The following is a 25,565-nucleotide window of genomic DNA, read 5'->3' as shown; positions in this document are numbered from 1 at the left end:
AATGCTAATGTTGCCCACGCTGGATGTGTAAATAAGCAACTGTTTGCTGACAAGTTCACTGTCAAATTAAAAGATGATAATTTGGAGGGTAAAAACTTTCTGAAAGCGAAAGTCGCAAGGACATTTAGTCACGTATCTTCCTTTCAGTATGTTCCCTTCAGTCCAACATCTGATTTTTGACAGCTGCTCAAAACTTGTAAAACCACAGTGAAATCTTCTGCATAAACAGATGAGAGAAATTATCCAGTAAGAATTTAGCACTGTAATTTTATAGGCGTAAATGTTTTTTCTATTGATAGGTAAACACAGCTCCTATCTTTTGGAACAGATGGTGAAAAGGAACTGAAGCAGATAAATAAATCCAGGACACTGATAATTGTCAGCATCATGGAAAAAAACTTCAATGCAGAGAAGGATTTAGATGGATCTTTACAGTCTATGATGGATGGCTGTGGACGTTATTCAGCTAAGAGGACTGACTGAAAGAAGAATCCCTTAGAAAAAGGTAATAAATGAATACTGATGTAACATAGTGCACATATATATATCTTATATGAGAGATGGAAAACCATGTAGAGAGCAAAGCAAAGCAAACAGTTTTTCACAGAGTGGTATAACCTTGAAAGCAGATATAGTGGCTGATAACAGTGGAAATACAACCTTTCTAGAGAATATTTGACACTAAAGGTTATCACTTTATTTACCCTCCATAAATTCACACTTAGGGGAAGAGAAAGGGGGAAGAGACACAGTAACAGACAGAAACACATTCAGAGCCTGGAAAATGACTTCATACAACATGGGCTCAAAAAGGATTTTAATGGTGGGGAAAGTAATAAACATCTTCAAAAAAAAAAAAGGAAGCTCCCACTGTTTCTCAGATACACACAGCGAGCATCTGCACGACTGCTGAACAAAGCCTCAGACTATCAACCAAACAGCACAGTCTAATCCCATCATACACTCTCTCTTTGAATCCAGTTTTACACATACATACACACACACACACACACACACACACACACACACACACACACACACACACACACACACACACACATGGATACTCCAGGCTACCAGGCACATTAGAGAGACACCCAGTCATTCATGAACATGATCAGATAATTAAAAAACACAATGAAGCTGGAGTATTGTAATAATAATATTAATTACATTTTGTGTGTGTGTGTGTGTGTGTGTGTGTTAGTGTGTGTGTGGGCGGCAGTGGTTGGGACGTGGGGATGAGAAGTTGAAATTTCATTAATTCAAAGATAGGTCATATTTGTGTTCAGTGAGGTATCCGTAGAGTTAGAAATGAATACACTGAAGCTCATGCAGTCATTCAGTGTAATGTCAAGGATGAGAAGAGGCAGTCAGTTCTTTCTCAACAGTCACTGAATAACTTCACACAGTCCAGAACAATTTGCTTTCATATCAGGGTCCAGGCTTTTGATCACCCATGAATTTCCTCACTCAAAGGAATCGTTTCACATTTTGGGAAACACAATTATTTGCTTTTCATCTTGGAAAGATAATGTTGAATCCCACTCTAGTTTTGGTCCAGAGATTATTGGCCATCATGGATGTTTTTTTTTTTTTTTTTTGTATTTGGCACTGTTCTGCTTGTCACGTCGACCATGTCAGGTCAGTGTTGCTTCTAATGGAAGCTTCAGAGTGATCCATTAATTTTTGTTTGAAATAAACTCTTTTTCTGCATCAATGAGTCACTTTTTCTGTAGAAGAGGACTGAATGTCCCTTGGTAAAGTACTTCAGATGTTTATAACTGCAAATGATTTATGGAAACAGGTTAAATAACTCAAGTTTGGTTTAGCAAGGTAGCAACACATTCATTTATTCATATGAAAAAAGATTTTTACAATACATGTTAATATTTTACATAAATAATTTTACTCTTTCGCAACCTGTTTGAACCCATTCTCTGTTTATCATCATAAATTCCTTCTTCTCACTTTGTCTTCTTCTTTGATTCTTTTCTCTTTGATTCCTTTCCCTTTGCAGGCTGTTTTGTCTCCCTCCAAGGCAGGAAGTTGTAGGAGACCAGAGCTGTGATGAGGTATGTAGCCATGCCAGTGTATCCTCCCAATACCAGACACAGCGGCTGTGCCAACACGAACAGACAGAACACACTCATCGACGCCCGGTCATCCAGCTCCACCCGGTCATCCTGCGTTGCTTTCATGACTCCAAAAAAATATATCAGAGCCACGGCCGGGTAGAAGGCTAGTTCCACCATGACGCTGAGGATGAGGCGCTCCCACGCACTGGAAAGCCTTTGGATTTAACATGTACACGTGTTGGAAACTAGTTTGTAAGATCCACTGAAGTATTGACTGAGATTATTTTCAGAGACACACTCACCTGGATCAGATTTACTCTCAGGCAGAAATCCCTCTGAAGTGTGAAGGTGGGTCTGTCAGGACAGAAATCAGACTTGGACCTTTGATCCTTTATCACAACAGTCCTGTCAAACATTATCCACCAACTGTGCCTTATCAGGACTCTTGACAGTTGTTATTAAAAACACAATCTGGTGTCTTTTATTAATGAACTCTTTAAAAAACCCTTTTTCCACATTACACTTTCTGTTCATGTGGATCATATAAAAGCCACAGACACAAAATGTCAAAGCCACCTTCATTTTGCTACTAAATGATATGTCACAAATTAATGATGTTGTACATCCACATTGCCTCTCTCATTGAGTATGGACTCTTTATTTTGCGGCTTTGTTTGGTCTGAAATAAGTGCCATTAAACACTTGAGAGAGAAAAATATTCTTGACTGTTGTGTCACATCACACATAGGAGAGAGCAGCATCAGTGGGTGGATAAAACGATAGAGGCTTTCATTGAGCTGTGGGTATCCAGTGAGATTTACAGCTGATACATTCATCAGTACTTGTACTTTGAGCTACAAACACAAATAAAAAATTTATAAAATCAAGCTGTTGTATATTTGCCGCCCCTTCTCACAAGAATAATGGAAAATCTTCTTCATTTATTAATTTTTGCTGGTGGATAGAGTTCCACTGACATTAGGCTTTTTATATATCATGCCTTATGCTAATAGCACCGATTTAAGTTGCTGATTCGTGTGTTTATAGGGCATTAACTCTTCTATACTTATGAATTATATTTCATGAATATAGACTCAGACTTGCAATATTTTTTAATTTTGGGAAACACGCTTGTTTGCTTTCTTGCCTAGGGTTAGATTAGGAGATCGATCCCGTACACCAAATGTGAAGCTAGAACCAGATGATGTTTAGCCTAGCTTAGCATAAATCAAGAGGAAGCAGCAAAGCCTGGCTCTGCTAAACATTAGTTCACCAGCACCAGCACCTTATATAGCAATATACGTGCTAGAACTGTTTCTTGGCTGGGCTCAGTGAAAAACTGAAATGTAAAAACAAATGTTGTATCTTATGGTCCATGCAAACTGGACATACAGGTATTTCTTGCTTGAGCCAGGAAGTCACAACAGTGGCTTTAGAAATGTTGTGGGTGGATTTTTTTTTTTTACACTTTGGACAGAGCCAGGCTTTCCCCCCCGATACCAGTGTTTATGATAAGCTAAGATAACCAGCTGCTAGCTTCATATTCAGTGTCCAGATGATAGAGTGTTATCAAGCTTGAAACACTCTAATCAAATCCTTCAAAATATTATTTCAGCAATGTGTCTTTTCAGTATCTGTCTATATATCCATCCAGTTTCTGAGCTGTTTATCCCGGTCAAGGTTACAGAATGGCAGGATACTGTCCCAGCATGCAATCGGTAAGAAGCAGCATAGACTCTTGACAGGCTGCCAGTCTATCACATCTGTTTCTGCAGTATATTACAAATGTGACAGTATTTGTTGTTATTTTTTGAGACATACAAACAGGATGTTGGTCCGACAAAATATGTGAGAATTAAACTATACTAACAGTAAATTAGACATATTAGCCATACTTACTTTGTTTCATTTAATTAAAGTTATAACCACAGTCTCAAATGGGCTTTCAGAGGCAAGAATAATTTAATAAGGGCCATGTGTAATTATGCCATCATTCAGAGTGTTGACATTGAGCAGCCAGTGAGCAGAGCGCCTCCTCCGAATATTTTTTAAAAAGTCCCAGGAGGAACCTTTACCTGTAGGGGCTTCTTTGCTACTCACTGGTAACATCATTTTCACTTCATTCTAAGCATTTAAACTCAGCCATGACAGACACTTATTCGCAAAGAGCTAAACCTACTCAACATATGCTTCATTAGTGGAAAGATTGAGAAGCAGAACATCCAGGCAGCTTCCCTGGAGGACTCAGAACGTTTATCTCAGCAGAAACTCAGCAAAACTACTATACCATCAAAACGTTTGGATACTACTTATCTGATTAAGGGCAGCTGCAAGTGTTAACTCAAGAAGTTCAAAATCAGTTTGACTGTGTATCTACTGTCGGCCTGCTCAGTGAAAATGTGGTTATTTTTATTATTATGTTGCTTGTAGCTCTAATGCAGAATGCAGTTCTTTGACTCCCCACTGCTGCAGCCTGAGGGAGCGCCGGGCTGTTAGCCAGTCAATCAACCACCCAGGCAGCAGTGGCCTTCCATAAATACTGTATATGTGTGTGTCTGTCTATGGGTCCTTCTCTTTCTTTGTCAGTGTCAGAGCAATCATTCATCGAGGGTTTCTCATGGATGTTTGTCACCTCAGGAGGGGTTTGATTCTGGATTAAACCACTGGGCCACAGAGCAGGATTACACAATGGGAGGGAACATGTGGCCCTTTTGAACTGGGGTTTATCAAACCCCCAACTTCTCTGCAGGGTACAAGTGAGGCACCCACAGAGAAACACAAAGTCTCAGCGGTCAGATTAAATCCAGCTCAGTCATGAGTCAGAGCTCATTGGTGTTAGCTTAAGCTGTACCAAATAATAATAATAATAAATGAGAAAAGTCTGTTCCTGGTGCTGTTTTGAACACACTACTGTTAGTCAGGCTCTCTGATGGAGAGTTGTTTGTAGTGATAAACAGTTTTTTTTTTTTTGCAGTGGGAAATTTCAGCACATCATCTACTATGTTTTTGAATGATGTTTTGGATTCTGTATCCTATAATTGAAACTGTGGATTTACTGTATTAGTCAAAGCGATATTCTGGGGTTATTGGATATGGTTACTGGCAGAGGTCCTGTATGTGCAGGAGATTAAGAAAAAGGCAATTCTTGAGTTTTTAGTCTCAGTGCTTCATAATGTTAAAACAAGTCTCCTTTTTTGATTTTATTTTTTGATGTATTGCCTTTGCTTCAACTTGTCTTATTCAGTTAGACAGAAACACACCTGAAAACACCAAGTGAATACTGAGCTTGAAGTTTTTGAGAAAATTTTTTTATTTAAACTCTTCATTTAAGATGTGACATTACAGTACTTCAAGCTGCAGTGCATTGTGGGTTTTGAGCTTTCTTTTATGGGAGAAATTAATATTTTTCTTCCTCTATTATGCAGAGTGTATAGAAATGCCTTTGTTCCTTGATTGTGACATAGAGACATTGATATTTTAGATAGAGTGCGTTCAGTGTTGTCTGACTGCGCACTGGAAAAACTTCAGCATGAAATCACATCATCTGCATTTGGCCAGTTACAAGTGAGTATAAGAAGAACACCAAATACCAACTGTACTGCCATCAGCCTACTGATCCTTTTCACTACCTCCACCAGCAGCCACAATGTTAGGTTTGATAAAGACATAGGGACCTGATATCCAATTTCAAGAAGACTGCATTTTAAAAGCATGCGTCACAGGCTAGCTGAAAATACCAACACATTCCATAATTAACTAGTATTTACTGACCACTTCCTGTATTTAGGAATTGGCTTGAGGTTGGACATCCAAAATGTAATCATTAGGGGATATTGTTGGGTTTCTTTTTAAAATAATGTTAAAGCAATAAAAGAATGAGCAGAAAGGAGTAAACAAATGTTTTTATTTTCAAGGTAGGTGAGAAAAAAAATTCACACATTTTGTTGTAAGGAACTTCACTTGCTTGACAGAGCATTTGTCTGTTTTTGTATAATTGCTTCCAGAAAGGCGATATTTTTGGACAGCATGACGCAAGTAAGTGTAAACACAGTAATTAGTGCTTAGGAAACTGCAGGAAGCTGAGAGAATAGGACGGAGACGGAGGAAAAGGGACATTTGAATCCCCTATGGTGTTATTAATGTCACCAGAAGTACAAAGCATTGACCACCTCCTGGTCCGTCGCAATTGGCTGGCAATAGCATTTAAAGGAGATATCCAGCGTTTTGTAGGCCTTTGTTATTGATCATTCAGCAGGAGGTCACCTTAAGACATTCCGAAACAGGGATGACAGTTTTTGTTTCTTAGGAACTGACACCAGCTTTGTGTAATTCATCAGCTCTCAAACTCAAAAAAAAAAAATCGTCTCCAACAGTTTTATTATTTTTTGTTTATCACAGAACAAATATGGAAATATACACTTTAGTCTGTTGGCAATTTTGCATAGATCCATTTGATGCTGCCAGATAAAAAAAAAGTGAATATATCCAAATCAATCTTTGGCCTCAACCAGTCCTTTTAACACAGAAACTTTCCCAGCATTAATAAATGTAAATTATTTTCGATCGTCAACAGTTGACTGGAGCGCTGTTCGTTATAGAGCTGATTTGATTGTAGGAGTGCTCAAAAGTAACATTACATTAACCCTGGTGGATTTTTACACCATTGGTTTTAAAATGACTGACAATAACAGGAACACACACGCTGTATGAAGAGATGACACAGGCTTTCAATATTACATAATTCAAAAAAATGTGTTTGTCAATGTTCAGGAAGCAAAATATATTACTCTCTTTCAACAGGGGTCCCTCTACAGTACCTTTGAGATCTGGAATCCCAGTTTGAGGAATATGTGAAAAACACTTTCTTCCCTCCATTTCTGATACTGTGGGTTTCTTCTCAAGGCAAAATAGCTGTTGTGGGTCATCTTCCTCCCCTTCCTCAGTTTTTTTTTTTTTTTTTTGTCCTCTGGCCCTACTCATGCCAACCCACTCCTTGGAACATCTGCAATAACGTGCTCACCCACACTAAACAGCAAGCCCTTAAAATAAATGAATCATCCTGTAGAGAAAAGGGGGTGTGTAGATGTAGATGTGTTTGCCTCTTTATCTCTGTTTATGGATGGTTATGTGACATATGAGAAAATAATTTGTATTTATATGTGCCCATTGGTGCGTATGTCTGAAAGAAAGATTATGTGTGTGGATGTGCGTGTGTGTCTGTGTGTGTGTGTGTGTGTGTGTGTGTGTGTGTGTGTGTGTGTGTGTGTGTGTGTGTGTGTGTGTTCTTGATCCTCAGCTGGAGGGTTGTGTGGGCAGAAGCATCCTGTGCCGGGGTAAATTGATTTCCAGAATCCAGACGCTAGGTGTGCTATGCAGGAAAGAGCTGTGTGCTTCTGCACCCATTTATGAAAGGAGGTAAAATGGTTTATAGCTGTGTGCGTCCCTGTGTGTGTGATGTGCATGTGAGAATGAGTAAGAGGGAAAGAGAGAGAGAGAAACAGACAGAAAATGTACAATGATACAGGAAAACAGATGTCTCTGTTTCCATATTGACTAAAAGGGACAATTGTAGTTTTAAAAGTTCATAAAAAGTGATTGCTCTCCAGATGCAAACAGTTGTGTAGTAGTTGTGTGTAAGTCATTGGTTTATCCAGACCGAGTGAGATGAAACATTGAGGCAATGGAGAAAGGATAACACACACACACACACACACACACACACACACACACACACACACACACACACACACACACACACACACAGTGCCTGCATTTAGGAGCCATACTTATCCAGAAATGACAAACCCATCACTTTCTTGGCAGGCAGCTCCACCAGTTTAGCATATTCATTACAATGTGGTTTACAGGGCAGGTCTTAGCTGCATACAACAGGCTAATGATGGATGGTGGCCATTAAATCTCTATGTAATTCCCTCCCTGTAATTAATATTGATTTTAAATCAGCCAGCATGAACACATTTTAATTGGTAACTGCATTTCTTAAAATGTCCTGTGCATGCCTCCACCACAGAAAACTCCAGACAATAGGAAAGGAAAAATAGTTTTGACCTATTTACAACTTTAACTCAAAAATCCATTTGGATTTAACATCTTTGGTAGAATGTACAGTTACTGCTCAGTGAGTATAAAGGCTAAAGAAGTTTATTAAAACTTGTCTGTACTTTTTTCACCATTACTGAGCTGAATGGTTTGTTCTGGGAGCTGTCCAGAACTGTGGTGCTGAAATCTTGTCTTTTTTTTTTGCCCCCTCCCAAAGTCGCTCCAGAGCAGCAGTTTCCAAACTTTTTTGGCTTGAGTCCCACTGAAACAAAGCTATGTCTACTTGAGACCTCTTGCCATAGGCTGAGAGCAGTTCAAGCTATTCTTCCAATAAACTTTTAGAAATACTTTGATGGATGCTGCTGATGTAAAATGATCAAATAATCGAAAAATTGAAAAATGCAAAGAAAGAAATTCTGAGAAATATGTTTTTCTGATTTCATACCTTGTTAACCACTTCTAAACCCTTCGGTTTATTCTGCGACCCACTGGGGGGTCCCAACCACCAGTTTGGAACCACTGCTCGGCAACATGACAAGCTGATCTTTATTTCATCGTTATGGAGGTTTCCACGCTAGATGTTTCTACCACTTCAGAGAAAGTCTTCAATATTAAATAGCGTGCGTAATTCCATTACCATGACACTCACTCTCTCTCTCTCTCTCTCTCTCTCTCTCCCTCTCTCTCTCTCCGTGAATCGTACAGAGGATGTTGCAGGGTGACAGCAGCAGCACTGGGGCATGGGCAGGGTTGCCAGCGCTTGAGTGTAATTCAGTGTGGGAGGAGGATGGGTGGGTTTGAGTGTATCTAGTCTTTTCTCTTCACACGCTCTGCTGTGCGCACAGACTGAAGACAAAGCGCAGAGAACAGTCCACCTCTCCATGTGATGTGTAGCCGCTCGGTGAGGGCGCAACAGTAATTTCATTTACTGTCCCTGCATTTCTTTTCTTTTTTTTTACGCTGCATGGACAGTTAGTAACCAAGTGCGCCTCTGCCTTGTGCGGGTGTCCATTCACTCAGTGCTCCCTCCTCCCTCTCCATCTTCTCCAGCTTCAACATTGGTGAAGTGGCTGCCTCACCCGGTCGGACCGGAGGCCGTCTGGTCTCTGATCTGGTCTGTGGAGTCACCGGAGACTCGACGCGCTCCGTCGGGGCCAGGCTGTGCGCCTCTCGGATCAGACCCGAGCCACCCCGAGCTCTGGCGATGGAGATGATGGAGGGAGACGTTATGGACAAGCTGGAGGACATGTCATCGGTGTACGACTTCGACCCGATCACCGGCAACATCCCCGCCACCAAAGTAGAGATCACCGTCTCCTGCAGGTGAGTTGAGGCGTCCGCAGAGAGCGCAGAGTGCGTCCGGCGGTCAGGAAAGTTCGTCGGAAGACTGCGTGCTAGAAAAGTTGTGATGGCGCCCCACCCTTTCTGAGGGGTTTAGTTAGGCTTGTTGAGTGAGAGTGTGATCAAGAGAAAATTCAGACAATTACAACTTATTAAATCAGTGCAAAAAAGCCTTATGTTAGGGGCGAAAGCAGCAGATTCTGGGTGGGGATAGAGGCTTTGTTTTCCTTGTTAAATCAAGAAAGTTAATCGAATCTTTCCACCAAGAATCTTTCCAGAAAACTGTGTGGGTTTTTTTTTTTTTTTGATCAATCCATTGATTTGAGTGTATTTTAAGGGGCAATGTGCAGAATTTGACATTGATTCATGCATGCAGGCGTTTCTCTTTCTCTCGTATCATTGGAAAAGCTGTTATGGGTTAGACTAATAAACTAATACATATTGTGATATAATACAGTAAAACTTTCTCGTATGTTCGAGGGATCAAAAATTTGTCAAAACAAGACAGAGAATTAACAATCTACGGTTTCTAGCACCAGATTGAGGTTAATTTGTGTTTGTTGTGTGTGTGTGTGTGTGTGTGTGTGGTTATACACCAGCCTATACAGTATATGCATGGTGGTGCGTATGAGTTAGACACGTCTCTTGCTCCAACATCATTTCATCAGAGGCAGAAACCTCTCTCACATTGACGCGCATGGCTGCTTTCAGCCTCTCCCCTCCCTCTGCTTCATTCCTCACAAAGTACTGGATGTTAAAGATTCAAAGGTTTACATCATATTCACACAGTGCCTGCACGTGTCCTTTGCCTCAATCTTAGTCTCATTCTTTATTATTTTTCAGTACAAAGGTATTTCCTTAAGAGAAAAGTGTTAAAGAAATCAGCCTTCGCCAAATGATTCTCCCCACAGTGCGAGTTCGGTGAGAATAAACAGTCACACCTCTTCCCATTAGGAAAGGTTTTGAAGTCAAGGCTTTCAACGCCTTTTGCCTCTCAGACACACACACACACACACACACACACACACACACACACATACGCACAGGAAAAAAAACACACACGAACACACACAGACACACATCTCTCTGGTCTTTGATGCTGGGTTTTGGGCTGGTGAGCCATCGAAGCAGAGTGAGTTTGAGCTATAACAAGCTGTGTGTGCATTATTGATGGGCTCTCTGGCGTTCAGAGAAGCTTGCTGCCACATCTCTCAGCTCAGAGCTAAGGGAAAAAAAAGAAAAAGAAAGAAACCCTGGCAAAAAAAAAACAAAAAAACAGTGTGTTTCAATATCCACTAACAATAGTTTGCTTGCTTGTGCAGGAAATGGTGGGCGATAGTGGAGAATCAGTTTAGGTGGAGAGAGGACGACGAGCAAAGTGTTGTAGTTGCATGATTTTGGATTTTGGGTTCCTCAGCCTGTAACGATGAGGCAGTTGGGATTAAATGCCTCAGTGACGCGCAATTAAGCACCATTCAGGTAAATGATGAGTCCTATTATGACAACCCCATGCAATATGCATATGCAAAGGATTCCTCCAACAACATGTACGTGCGTGCGTGCGTGCGTGCGTGCGTGTGTGTGAGTGTGTGTGTGTGTGTGTGTGTGGTTGTGTGTGTGCGTTGGAAAAAGAGAGTAGTGGTGCAGATGCCTCCCACCAGAAAGAAGAGGAGTTTGGGAAGAAGAAATCATTAATCGAAAGGGAAGGGTCAATGCTTTGCCCTTCTGCTTCACTGCTACTTTGTGCGTGTGTCTGTGTGTGTGTGAGCAATAAAGAAAGCAAGAGAGGCTGAGATTTCACCATAAAGAAAAGCATATATTTGATGCTTGCAAGATTCAAACTTTTAATAAAATGTAAGTAATTACGATGCAAATTGTATGGAATATATATGTAACATGCTGTGAACAAGCTTACTGATTAGGGGGTGGGTTCACTGTGATCATGCTTGACATATACCCTAATGAGCTATACAGACTGAAGTGTGCAAAAGGTTGCTCTCATAACCTTACTTAAGATTTTCCTACATACACTTCAGTGCCTGTGGTTGTTATAATAAATATTTAATACTAGGCTTCTGTATGAGTCCCTCCTGAAGCAGAAAAAAATCAGCGGTTAAATCTTTCTGTCACATTCAAATGCCTGTAATAGCAGTTCAAGGCCTCACAAATCCTTTAAATCCTTTGTACAGATGTTGTGTGAGTCAGATTCCTATTCAAGATAAGAGGCTCCCTGTTGGGTCTTCTTCGCTTTTCTCCCTTTGTCACCATGTACAGTACATGTGCTCTCTAAAAACCTCCAAATCATGATGATAGCTGTTCCCTCTGGGTTAATACCCCTTATTACAGGATACACCCCCTGCTTTTGACAACGTGTTATTATCAGGACCAATGACACACAGAGGGGGGTGGGTGGACGCTGGATCAGTAAAATAGGGGGGAAATGATAGGAATTGGTTTGTCTTTCAAACAGGGAGGGAAGAAGACTTAAGGATTTGGTGGCAGGAAGTTGCCACAGTATTCTGCATTAGTGATTTGCTTTCTCTTCAATACCAATACAGGAAGTCATGAATATTTCCCCATGCCTCAACATGTGGTTTTAGCTGCCTAACCTCAACCATGCTTTCTATATGAACAGACAGTCTGCCACCGTGTTCACATTTCTCACTGTGCATCTTTTGAAGCTGGAGTTTTGTGGGAAAGCGTGGCCTTCAGGAGCTGTGTCGGAAATAGAAAAAAAGGGTGAAATAGTTTGAAACAACACCAAGAAAAAAAAAAATCAAACTGGTGTTTTTTTTTCTTAAACCGGTGTTTACACTCCCATGGGGCTTGTCAGTGAATGGTCTAGTTCCTGGGGGAGAAATAAAAGGAGAGGTTTGTAACTGGCGTGTGGACAGGAAAGCGGAGATATAAATCTTACAGCCACAAATTCCAGTCATAGTCGCCTGTTCCTGCTCATTGTCTCCAGTTCCAGTCACATCTGCCCTCCCACTTCTGCTCCAGTCAATTCAAACAATATAAAGAAGTACTTATGTGTCTAATGTGGTCCGTAGCCATTTATCAGTCTCTCCAGTCAGCTAATGTATTGAAGAGTAGGTCAGTCAATGGAGGAGCCCCAGCTGCTGAGAGTGGTATTGATAAGCAATGGCCTCACCTGGCATTTCTGCTGTGAAGTGGAACCTGCACAGCCAATGGAAGAAATCCACAGGTTCACCTACTAAATTTCTGAGTTTGAAAAGCCTGGATTTCACTTCTACCCGACTGGACCTCGCCCCAGTTTGTGCATCTTTTAAATTATCATTCCATTTGAGTCAGAGAATTAAGCATCTGTTTTTCTGAAAAATAAATATAAGACAAATTTTGAAGAACCCAGCAGGATGTTTAACAACAGTTCCCATTGTTACTGAAAGTATTTACAAAATCCCCAAGCACTCTTCTAACCATCTGGATGAGGAAATATTCTTTCCGCTGCATGACGGAAAAGGTTTTCCATCTGTTTCCCAATTGACGCCTCTTGACATATGTCACTGCTTGTATTGTACACCACAAAAAAATGCTTAAGTATAAGTATTTTTACCTCCTCCAAGCATGTTCTGTTTTCACCCATTTCTGTTTATTTATCAGTAGGATTACACAAAAAGTACTGAACCAAAATGCACTGAACACAGCAGGAAAGAAGCCATTAAATATTGGGGCAGATCTGGATCATTTACTATGAATTTGAATTTTTCTCTCTAAACCTATGGAAAGTCACAACAATATCAAGAGCTATAACTGACAGTAAAATGTAAAGCCAGACAGACAGTTAAGATCAAAATCAGTGGTTAACTAAGGCTTTTGCTCTAACAGCCCTATTGACTAAAAAGAGATTTACACTAGCTATTAAATAGCTTAATCTGGAACTAGTTTTAAACTGTGGCATTTCTGAAGCAGTGGAGATCTGGTGTTGAAGCTTTTTAAAAACAGTTTTGAACAAAACATCGGTTTTAATAGTTGTATATTGTTGAACGCATCTCAGCCCTGACATGTATGTGCAGTGGGGTGATGGGAAACAAATGGTGTCAACAAGCAACTGGTCAAAGTTCACACTGACTGAACACAGAGCCGAGGGAACCAATTACTCTATCAATGGATTGTCCTTTTCTTGAGAGTGACACCTAATCTAAGAACTTCAATAAGGTGAAGATGGATCTTGTAACTGCTGAATTTTTATTCTAACCAGTAACTCGAGGTAGGGATAATTAGTGGGGATGTGGGATTTCTCAGCTTGTTTCCGTCATACATTGCATATGTTGCTATGATTAAATTCTCCTGCAAAATGTCTGGATGGTCTCCACTGCATGCAGATTTGTGCTTATGAGAAACCTGGTTCCACCATCTGATAGGTTCCTGTCTGTATCTGGGACAGATATGAAAGCATTGCACTCAGTGTACAAAAGCCCAAGGGAGATCTGACGCTTATCATCCCTTGCTTGTTCTCATCTCATCTCTCTAGGTTTGAGCACTTTTGGTGTGAGTATATGCTGTACCACAACCATCATCAAAGATAATTAACCATAACCAGAATATGGTAGATGAAGCATGAATTCAGCTCTGCAAATCTCTGCATAATTATCTTGCAGATGACCCACCCAAAACCAAAATGATAAACCTTTTTGTGTCTCTCTCCCTTTCTCACACACACATGCTGACAGTAATTTTGTCGCACAACAGACTGGGCACCCTGCCTGATATCACACAGCCTAACTGACTTTAGCAGGTTAGGGAAAATTAGGTGTGGAGAGAGAGATAGAGGCGGGGAGAGAGGAAAAAAGCTAGTGTGCATAGTGAGAGAGTGGATAAACAAAGACTGAGAAGACAGACTGAGATGAGAAAACATTGAGGTGGGCATGTTCGTCAGTGCACAGTAACTAAAGGACAGGGAAGTGAACTCATTAGGAAATGCAAATAAGAGACCAGCGTGTTTGGAGAGAAAAAAAGATCTTACAGAGAGATTTAGTTTTATTACCACCAACAGCACAGGGGCTGCAGGAGAGTCTCACTCATCTATGTGATGTAACATTTCTGTGAAATGTGCGCAAGCAGTAAATGAGAGGAATTAATAATTATGATACTTCCAAAATAAACACCCAGGTGTTACAGGGACAGCACAATTTAAACCTGCAATGAGTGATTTTTTTGGCCATGTTGGGACAGTGTAAACGCAGTTGCAAATGCAACATTGACATATAATCACTTTTTAAGCTGAGTTTTAGTTCATTTACAGAGAAATATTTAGTCTTATTTGATATATGTATATATGTATATATACATATATATATATTGTATATATAAAATATATCCACTTACAAGAAATTGAAGGTGATTTTCCAGACTTTTTGAAAAAAACTTTTTATTTTTCCTTATTTTCCTGAAGTGCAGGTCTTATATTGCTGGTGCTGCAGATCTGTAACTGACTAATCTCTAAGGCTCACCCTCTGTAATTACTGTTGTTACACTTCAAGCTTCCTGTTTTCACATGCAGTTTGTTGCAGGTTTGCCCTTCAAACAGCCCAGTTTACATTCATTTTTGAGATGCAGGATCCCCAATTTCAGACAGAACTTAACTTTAAATGAAAAGTGAAGCACGACAAAAAGAGCAACAGGAGCATCAGGTAAAAAAATGATTTTCTCTTCCATGGATAAAGTAACTAGTGAAGACGAATAGGCTATAAGAAAAAAAAATGTAAACATGCATTTTTCTCTTGTTGATGTCATGCATCCTTTTACTTCTCAAAGTGAACTCTGTATAAATTGCAGTGTTATTAAGATGGAGTAACACCAGCAACACTGATGAGTCTTCTTCCCTCTGACTCCGACCTTCTCCTTTACAGACCTGGCCTCTTGGGGGCCATTACACAAAATCTGGTGATAGCAGCTCACAGCCCTTTGGTTTCACTTCTTCTGCTCTGCTGGTAGCTCTTTCTGCAGATAAGCCAGTAGACAGCAGCATGGGTGTGTGTGCTAAGACTGTTTTGGAAAGAAGCAGTGTGCCACAGCAATGTGGTCCATTTGGGAGACAAATTAAAAGACTTTATGAAGCTAAGAAGCAGTGCCAATTAAATATGCATCAGAGTTGTTGTTTCTGCTTACAAAACATTTTTTTTCTGCCTACAAAACGGCATTGATCTACAGACAGCATATTGTATGTTGGCGTGTGTTTGTGGTGTTGTTTGCATACAAAAGGACATTCGGATGCTGTTACAGCATGAAACATTCTCTTCTCCTGACCTGGCAGAACCAATCAATTATTTTCTGCCCTCTTACTAACTTACTAACACCTTGGATGAGTGCATTGAGGACAGCAACGGCATTTCTGAGCACCATTTACTATCTTTCACAGTTCAATGATGTTTCCCTCTTTCCAACACATTCTCACTCCCAACTCGTCACATGCGGGTATGTGGTCAGGACCCCGTTAGAACCAATTTTCAATGTGCAGAGGCAATGTATTTTTTTAAATGAATGAACGCTACATTCATTAATGGCAGTGGATTGGTTGTGGTGGACAGAGGATGTACAAAATGCATGACTGTCACATCAGAGTCCTGTATGGTTAGGATTATGCAACAAAACTTTGGTTACGGTTAGGGAAGGACTGGTGTGGTTTAATACAGAAAAAGTGACTGTGACTTAAAAGTCATAATAAAGGCCTGCGGTCTAAATGACCCAGGTGTCAACTTTCAACGCAGCAGAGAACAATGGAAGTCTATTGGACTGCCCTGCATGTTGAAAAATGTGGGGTCCTGACCGAACGTCTGTGTGTGAGGACGTACAGAGTTAGACTGCTCTGTTCCTTCAGTGCCTTCCGCTCTCTGACGGACAGACTGTGACTAATGCTTTCATTAAATCAATAATGTGGACTGTGGGCATGCTGAAAAGATAAAATGTCCCCATGTCAAAAGCTTATATTTTCTTTCCTTTTATGTTAATGTTAAAAGAAAAAAAGTAACCATCTTTGCTCCCAAAAAGACTTGTTTATGAGTTTTTTTTTGCTTTCATTACCATGACACTAAAAGATGCTGATTTTTATCCGTCACTCCTCACCCGACACCCAATAATCCCCTTCAGCCCTGACAGCAGCACTGTTCAGTTGTCAGCGTCTTCTCACAGCAATGGCTATAATCAGCTGTGTCAACTCTGCTGCTGAGAATGAACTGTCTCATTCCTGTAGCCATCAAATTCTTCCATCCTGCACTCTTGTATAAAGCTTGTATCTTACAGCTCTCATGGCCGGGAGAGAGAATCTCCATGAATACAAACAAGGTCTGGTGAGGCTGTGGTCGACAGCCACTGAACATAAGTGATGTTAAGTCCAAAGGAAGAAGGGTAACGCTCTCCACGAGTGTTAATGATGGCTCACTGTCATTCTGGCTTTAGTGGCTGAGAGGCTGAAACGGGGCTTTGATCTGTGCTCTCTGGCTGACAGGCTTACTGGCTGACTGGCAAGAGCAGAGGAGTCATGGGAAGACAAAGTCAAATTTATCAGTGAAGGACTGGGGAAGTGGAAGATGACCTAAACACAATCTCTCTCTTTCTCTCTGTCCTAACGAAGGCTTGTGGTAAGAGGGCTGTGGCCTCTGTTTGGTGCTGTGAAATATAACATTTGCGTGTGAAGCAGAAGTCTCAGAATGCCTAGTCAAGTTCAGTTTTACCCGGGAACCATAAATATGACTACAATAACATGAATCTTTTCACTATGGTCTATAATCAAATAGATATATGACTGCAGTGCTTTGTTTTTGACAACCTCAAAGGCCAGCCTTCAAATAAGTGGTGCTGTTTGTGAAACTCAGCTAGGTAGTTTCTGTTTCATTTTTTATCACTTCAGTTTGGCATCAGACTTTTATCATCACTCTTTTCAAGCCCCGTGCTATCAGGGACGTTACAGCCAGCTTTATTCTGATGGATGAAGACTACAGAGAAAACAAAACACTACCAGACTGTAAATGATGTGTCCATACTGGCGAAAGGTGCTGAAAAAGAAAAAGACTAAATGTTATAATTTTCTATTGTTCAAATCTTGGTCAGAAGCAGCACTGTGCTGGAATATGACATTGTAACAAAAAAAAAGAAAAATGTGTGCATGATAACTCATTACATACTCATTCAGATAGCTGCACATTTGCATACATACTGTTCCTACTGGGAAAGTGGAAATTTTGTATCTTAATCTTCTCTCAGGCCACAGATTAATGATTTATACATGTTTGATCTTCATGTGGGGAATCATAGTTCACCTGAATCATCTGTCTAATTGAGGGAGCCATTATTAACATCAGACCATGCTTGCATCGCCTCCCTGATAATTGTATCAGAGTTACACTGGGCTGAGGGATTGCTGTCAGACTCTCCAGAGTCTTATTATGTTATTGCATAATTGGATTCATTCGACTTTTAAGCAGGACCTACTGACAAATCAAACAAAAAAAAGACGCTACACCTCTGCAGGCACTAAACATTATGGAGCGCGCAGCAAATAAATGCAACCTGTGATGGAAACAGAAGTGGTATTTGCATAGGATGACCTGTCTAATGCTTAGAGATAATACCAAATGAGTGATAACCAAAAGCCTAAGAATAAATCACTATTTTCTCACTTGTGAAGGATGAGGATTGAACTGGCAGACAAAGTTTTTCATTCTGAATTAACACTAACTGACACCCTTATTGTTATGTTTTTTGTTGTTCAGTATTCAGTGCACTGTAGGTAGCCAACTCTTAGAATGGTGAGTGTTTAAAAGAGACAGATGTATACACACACACACGTGCTTGAGTCAGATAATAAGCCATAAATGTGAAAAAAAGACATGCACACATCATTAAATCCGCTAAATCACAGATTGGCTCTGCCCTCTGTGCGGCAATAAATCACTGTTAGTACTTTGAACACGTGTGATATGTGTGAAATTGCATATAAAAACCTTTTCCAGCTGAGGTATTATAGTGTCACTTTTTCAAATTGTGACTATCTTGTCTCCAAAGTCATCTCAAAGACTTACCTGTGGAAGATTTCCCTTTTTCTTCACCTGAAATATAAAGATAAACCATAAAACAATACAATACACCAAAACTCTGAGCATCAAATCCATTTGATAAACAAGACAGGTGCATCACCAGTCATTTACTCTGTGTGAACTGCACCGACTGCGCAGCAGTAGAAGCATCTGTCCTTGGCATATGTGATGGAGTAATGGGAGCTTAATAGTTCTCAGTCAGGGCTATTGAGGATGGTGAGTCACAGCTGTAGACAGCTACCATCACCTGGCAATTAGACAGATGGAGCTTTTTCATTGTCACAAGGAACAGGTCCATGTGAGGTGATGCATCTGAATTGAGTACAATGAACTAATTTGATTTGAATGGCATGCCAGCGATGGCTGTGAACACAGGTGATTGGATACTTCCAGCCACTGGTGGAGCAGCAGCAAGAATGCCTATAGGTGCTAGGACTTTCAAGATAAAGTCTCTCTGTCTTTTAGGGACACTCAGCAGTATCAGTCACTCAGTTCTCTACACATGCTGCAACTCATCATGAATTACAAACTTGTTCTGACAAGGGATCTACCGCAGCAGTTATGGCTTTATTTGTCAAAGCAGAGTATGGTTGCAATTAATTATAGATAACAACGAATTTTCAAATCCTTCTCATATTGTACCTGCGGAGCCTTGAAAGCTGATTTCTTGGCACCCCACTGAAAAAAACTCAAGCTAAATTCTGACAACATAATTAATCTAACTTTATTATTACACAGTTGAGACTGAGAAATGAATGAAATCGGTCGAATGCTGCCATTCTTTATAAGGCTGGTTTTACCAACTGTGGACCAGTCAGCATGTTGTAGTGAGTGATCCATGACTTAGTTCACTCTTCAGAGTACATGTGAGATTGTTTGCCTATTCTGAGCTCACAGTGCTATTTCAGCTCTGGCAGCCAGCCCCCCAGCGAAGGATGGGATGATTGGGCAAGATGGTCCTATGTGGTACAGCAAAGCTGGAGATGTGTGAAAAGTGTGTGGGTGAGATGACTGGATTTGATTATGGAGCTACCAGCGCCCGGAGGGAAAATAGATAATGGATGAGTGAAAAAATGTGTGTGTCTATGTGTGTGTGTGTGTGTGTGTGTGTGTGTGTGTGTGTGTGTGTGTGTGTGTGTGTGTGTGTGTCAGTGGATAACTTGTTCTCCTGGCTGCATTCATAAGGATGTGATTGCATTCGTGATGGTTTAAGACAAATATTGTTGTGGACTTGAATTCAAACAAATGACTGTAAGTATAGCTGTATATACATTTTTCTGTCAGCTCTCAAAAAAACTTATAGTTCCCAAGTCAATGTATTACTGCAATGATAGCACTTTTTTATTCTCATAATATTGGCTGAGATCCCTTTATATTAGTTTTTCTTTTCTCACAGTAAATAAGTCATTATGAACTTTTGAAGTGTCATTTGTCTTATTTTAGAGCTCCTGCAATTTATGTTGCGGTTCTTCTGCAGTTTTAGCCATGCATGCTGCACTCCAGCATATTGCAACAATAATTGGATAGATTGCCATGAAATTTTGTACACACATTCATAAGTGGATTACCAACTGGACAAAGCCGGCAACTGCCTAGGGGCCCAGGCTCCCATGGGGCCCCAAAAGGCAGATTTGCATGGTTGAGTATCAACTATGAAAACTAGGACCTGTTTTAGTTTATATAGTGATTGTTTGTTGTATAGTTGTGTTTTATCAAAATGTCCATGTGTCAAGTAACTAAGTATAATTAGAATGCCTTTGGCAAGTTGGAAATTAAATTCAGGTTGACGTCAAAACCTAACGTTGGCTGATTGACATTGTGACGTTTAGCAGACGTTGGAATATGTTGGTATTTCATGTCAAGATGGTGTTGGCATGAGACATTTGGAAGACTTTGGATTTTGGTTACTTAACAACACAACTCAAAACCAACCAAATATCAACGTCAGCTGTCGTCAGTATACTATGTCAAATTGACGCTGGCCTTTGCCGTCCTAACATTGAATTTTGGTCACCTGACGTCACAACCTACATTCACCCAAATATCAGTGTCCAATGACGTTGGTAGTCAGCTGCAGGGTTCAGTCAGTGTGAGCTTTGCTGCGCACACATGTAAGGGCTGAGGTGCATTCAACAATATTCTTATACAGCTATTAGGATGTGCACTTCGAAATGTGTTTTCTTTTTCAAACTTTTCAATGCTAAATCTCCCCTGCCTGAAAATTTGTCCTGATGATAAATTTTGGTACATGACATCATAACTTACACTCAACCAAATATGAGTGGCTAACAACGTTGGTGGCCAGCTGCGTGCCTGCAGGATTAGTTTTGACATTATTCCAGCCTGCTTACATGTTGTGTGTGCCACAGTTTTTGTGATAGCTGGAGTAGCTCATTAGCTAAAGGAACATGTCTTAGGGGCTGGAAGAGGAGGAACATCCGACTGAGAGATCCTCATTCAGTGACCCACTTCACCAAAACAATCATGCATTTTACACTGACCTACTTTGAAGCAGTTTTTCAAAAGTTTTTCACCCAGGATATTATTTTTACATTGTGGGCTCACTTTCATTTACATTTTGGTTTTCATCTCAAGATCTTTGCTGCATTCACTCCCCGTGTGAAGATATAAAGGACGTCATTATTTGAGTAGCGTGTCACTACTCACGCACCTGTGCACGTGTTGTTTTTGGCTACATTAGTTCAACCCAGTTAGCGTTACGTGCACTATGGCAGCTGTGACTAGGAAAAGTGATGTCGGGAAATACTTTTATAAAAAAAAAAAAGACAACAATAACATGCAGTGCAAGATATGTGGTGTTAAACTTGCATATCGTTAATATCATGTTCTCCGACAGCCAAACAGTAGGCTCCCGTATTTCTTTTTTATAATTTGCGAGTAATCGAGTACTTGTTCATAAGGTAATAAGAGTACTCAAAAATTTTAATAACTGAAAATGCCCATCCCTATACTGGACATTTCCTGCTTAACCTACAAAATACAAGCTGATATCTGTTATGGGACAGGCTGTCTCCTTTACCTGTCAGTTTTGAAAGTAAAAAGTCATGCATCACATTTTGCCCGTCACAGAAAAATACATGACACAATATATAACTATAAATGATCAATGAACCACAGTTTAGCAGCATCCTAACCATACAGTAGGCACTGCTGCCCGTTACCTGACCTCTGTTGAGTTGGGCCATGGTGCAGTCCATGCTGTTGGGGATTTTGTGATGAACCTGAGCTTCCCTGCCAGGCTGCAAGCTCGCTGTGCCTGTCTGACAGGCTGAGCAGGAATCTCCCCTGAGGAAGTCCTGGCCTGAATAATTCAACAGCTGGTGGGAAAAACGATCCTGCTTGGTTCTGCCATTGATCCAACGCTACAGCAATGCCAGCACCACAGTTTGGAATGAGGTGATTGAGGCTATGAAGAGAGCTTTATTTCTGAATTGCTACTGCTCGCGGTTTTGTTATGGGTGTAACATGGATGAGAGAACATCATTTGTAAGCAATTATTATGAATTTGCAAAGGTGGATGTTTATATCAACACCATGAATCAAAAAACACGTATTTCCATTAGCCAAGTAATAAGAAAGTGCAAATGACAACAAGACACTGATAAGATGAGAGACAGTGATAAAGGGCCAATGAAAGCTTTGCTTTATACCTCATCTAGCTTTAATAAAGCTGTTCTGCATATGCTTTATCAAACACTCCTCCCTCTTATAAACATACCCTCCTTCTACTTCTACATTTCCCTAATTTCTTTTTCTACATTTCCTCTTTTCTCCCTTCCCCATCTGTTCGCTCCTTCCTTTTTCCATCTTCTACTTCTTTTCAACTCCACTCCCCTCCTCGAGTCCCCTCTCTTCTTACCCTGTTCCTCCATCATTAACTACTCCCTTCCTCTGTCATCCAACGCTCCCATCCCCTCGTCCCTCTCATTTCATCTCACCGGCAATGCTTTTTCATTCAAGAGGTGCAAGGATAGCCTCCACACTACAATCCATCCCAGCTTAAATGTCCTTGAGGAAAACATTCAGCCTGTTTCTGCTTTCCTTAAGTGACAAATTGACATTGCTGTATGAAAACGTTATGTTTTCAAAACATCAGGCTTTTAGGAGCTGAAAAAGTCAGGTTTTTTTTTCATTTTGTCCATAATACATTTTTTATTGAAATGCATCTGTAATTGGTTTGTTAAGTTTAGGAACATACATAACATAACATACAAGGTATAACCAGTACTGGAGCATCAAGCTGTATGATTATCTTTTGCAGCGACATTTAGGATGGTTGAAAATTGGTTTGATTAATAAATGCTGGAGTCAGTACTAGTAGTCAGAAGTACAGTTTTACATACTGTACGTCTGTCTTTTTCCCCAAACATTATACTATAAAATTGTCATGTCAGGTTTTGTATATACAGTTTTGATGAATGATAGCTGTCAGTAGTGACCTCGGTTACAAACACATTGCGTCTCCCGTGACTGCTCCACAATAAAAACCACACAACCTGTGTTTTGCCTTGTGACTGCGGTAGGAAATGTGTGGGTTGTATTAGCAGTGATTTAATAGAGCACAGATATGGCATCAGGAGAATGAGCTGTAAGCAGGGAAGTGACAAAACCAGAGACAATCTTGCGATGACACTACGACACCCGTCAACATGTTGATGTTCTGACCCATGAGGATTGTGTAGTTATTACATTATTACATGAGTGCTCAGTGATCATGGGTTTGACCACACCCATCTCCAAAATGTTAGCCTTCGTGTTGATCTCAATTACACACTTGTAAAGTTTCGTGACAGTATCATGCCCGGTTGTGATGTTATCATGGTGACAAAACCTGTCTTAAGATAGACGGACATAAACACCTGCCAAGGTGCTGAAAACCACAGAGAGTTCATGCTATAGTGTCTCCAGGACCACATTTTGCACCCACGCAGAAACACACACACACATACATACACAAACACACACACACACACACACAAACACACCACACACACACACACAAACACACACACACACACACACACACATACACACACGCACACACAAGGTGAAAACAATACCAGCCATGCTGTCAAGGCTGGTAACCATGGTGTTATCACATCTTAAAACATATCTGGCGTGGGGATGCAAGATCAGAAAACATGTCTTTGTGTTGTTCGAGACAGCATGGATGCATGACATATCTTGTTAATTTCATGAAATGATTCTAACATTTACTAATGAGAATCAATCAATCAAAACAAACAATCTTTCTTTTGCTACAATATGTATTTGTTCTCACGGATGTTCAGTGGCCACTTTATTAGATACACCTGTACAATCTAATGCAATTCAGTACAAGAGCTCTGCCATAATTTCTGGCTTTGTAAAGGTTTATTTAGTTATTTATTTGTCAGAGAGGTGTTTATTCAACAGCGTGTTTATTATTGAGGTCATACTTGGTGGTGTTACACTGTACACTATATTATTGCATAAGGTATATATATTATATTGTATATTAAGGTGTTTCTGTTTTGTCTACCCCATTCATATGCACGAGAGGGACACATTATTAGAAACACTTTTTAGTATAATGTAATCCAGCACAACACTAGTAGCTATGACCTCAATAATAAACAGTTGAAATAACACATCTAACAAAAAAAAAAGTAGAGTACAAGCTTCAAAAAGGTACAATTTATGGCAGAGCTACTGCATTTGATTGCATTAGACTTTGCAGGTGTACCTGATACACAGGAAGAAAAAAAGTCAACTTTTATTTATACTTTGATACAAACTTGCAGAATATTTTGCAAAATCCGTTTTGCTCCATTTCAGTTGAACCTATTATTCACTCAGTGATACTGCAGGTGATAAGAACCCAGTTCTGTTTTCTTATTTTCTACAGCAACACACACACACATGCGCACCTTCCCCCAGTTGTGTTGTGGTGCATTGTGTGCAAGCAGGAGGTCACAGAGCCTGCGCTCTATGAATACAGTGTAGACTCATTCTACACCCACAAACTGTCCTCCCTGCACCAGAAAAATACACCCTCGATGTTAACCTTTCACCCTTTATGCACATATAAATTTCACAATCTTTTCTTGGATGTAAATTTTCAGAGAATACTGTGCTGGAAACATTGTTGAAATGTGTGCAATAATGTGGTGATAGTACGATGGCTAGCGGCACACAAGCGTCCGTAACATTTTGCACCAGCCAAGGCTCAGTTGCATGAAATGATGTCTAAACAGGAACGATACAATACAGTGAATGAATACATCTCCTGTACTTATTTTACAGGTGAGCAGTATGAATGAGGAGTCTTCAGTCAAGTTAAAAAATCTGTCAGCTCCCAGAGTTTTACTTATTAGCCGGTAGCAGCCTATTTATGCTGACTTGTACTCTTTTCCAAGTCAAGAATCCCATCAGCTCAATTTGCATGTCTTGAAATGCCTGCTCAAAAAGAACCACTCATCCCTAGATATTTATCATCCTTTTCTCAGCCCGCACTCATAGCAGTTGGAGTTGGAGAGCTGAGGAACCTCCAGCAGGTTACCGGGAAGGAGCTGTCTAATTATTGTGGTTTGTGTCAGATCTCTGTAAATAAAGTCAGCTATGTCTGTGAGTCTGTCTAACAGGCCCTTGTTTCTTCTCCCTGTGCAAGAGGAACTCCGTTATACTCAGTCTATTTCTGATCCAATCTCTGAGGACTTCATTTTTCTCCCTCATTTTCTCTCCTTCAAACTCCACACACATTCCCTGACGCACATTTTTTTTCTCTTCTCCTTTCCTTGTTCTTACATTTGATTTTCTCTTACATTCCTGCTCTCTTGATTTCACAGATTCCCTTGTGCACAGAGACATACCCAAATCCTGCCCCCGCTGCCTCTGCACATCTGAGATCTTTTCATAACCTCATTTACATAAGGGAAGTTGTGCTTCAGGAAGTTAGTTTGAAACCCCTTTAGTATTGCCAATCCCTTTGAAATTTATTACGTAACACCTAATGCAAATCTGGTGACACATT

At 40.3% G+C, this 25,565-nt stretch overlaps 1 protein-coding gene and 1 long non-coding RNA gene across 2 annotated transcripts in view; one reads left to right on the top strand and one right to left on the bottom strand.

Moving 5' to 3' along the window:
- Positions 1-1,837: 1,837 nt before the first annotated feature.
- On the bottom strand, positions 1,838-2,448 carry LOC147818124 (uncharacterized). Its single transcript, XR_015438307.1, has 2 exons — positions 2,381-2,448; positions 1,838-2,292 (listed from the first exon to the last, which is right to left on the bottom strand). It is a non-coding gene; the product is annotated as an uncharacterized LOC147818124 (long non-coding RNA).
- A 6,492-nt stretch (positions 2,449-8,940) lies between these two features.
- Positions 8,941-25,565, top strand: part of cpne5b (copine Vb) — a 118,773-nt gene continuing 102,148 nt past the window's right edge. The window contains exon 1 of the mRNA XM_087178605.1: positions 8,941-9,461. Coding sequence (XP_087034731.1) covers positions 9,343-9,461 — 119 coding nt within the window. The 5' untranslated portion in view covers positions 8,941-9,342. The remainder of the gene's footprint in view (positions 9,462-25,565) is intronic.

The sequence above is a fragment of the Seriola lalandi genome, unplaced genomic scaffold (genome assembly GCF_002814215.2).
Source record: "Seriola lalandi dorsalis isolate HSWRI2012SDOR001 ecotype SW California unplaced genomic scaffold, Sedor1 jcf7180002054692, whole genome shotgun sequence".
Taxonomy (NCBI): Eukaryota; Metazoa; Chordata; class Actinopteri; order Carangiformes; family Carangidae; genus Seriola; species Seriola lalandi.
Note: the sequence above shows the minus strand (reverse complement) of the source record. Positions and strands in the feature narration are given on the sequence as shown.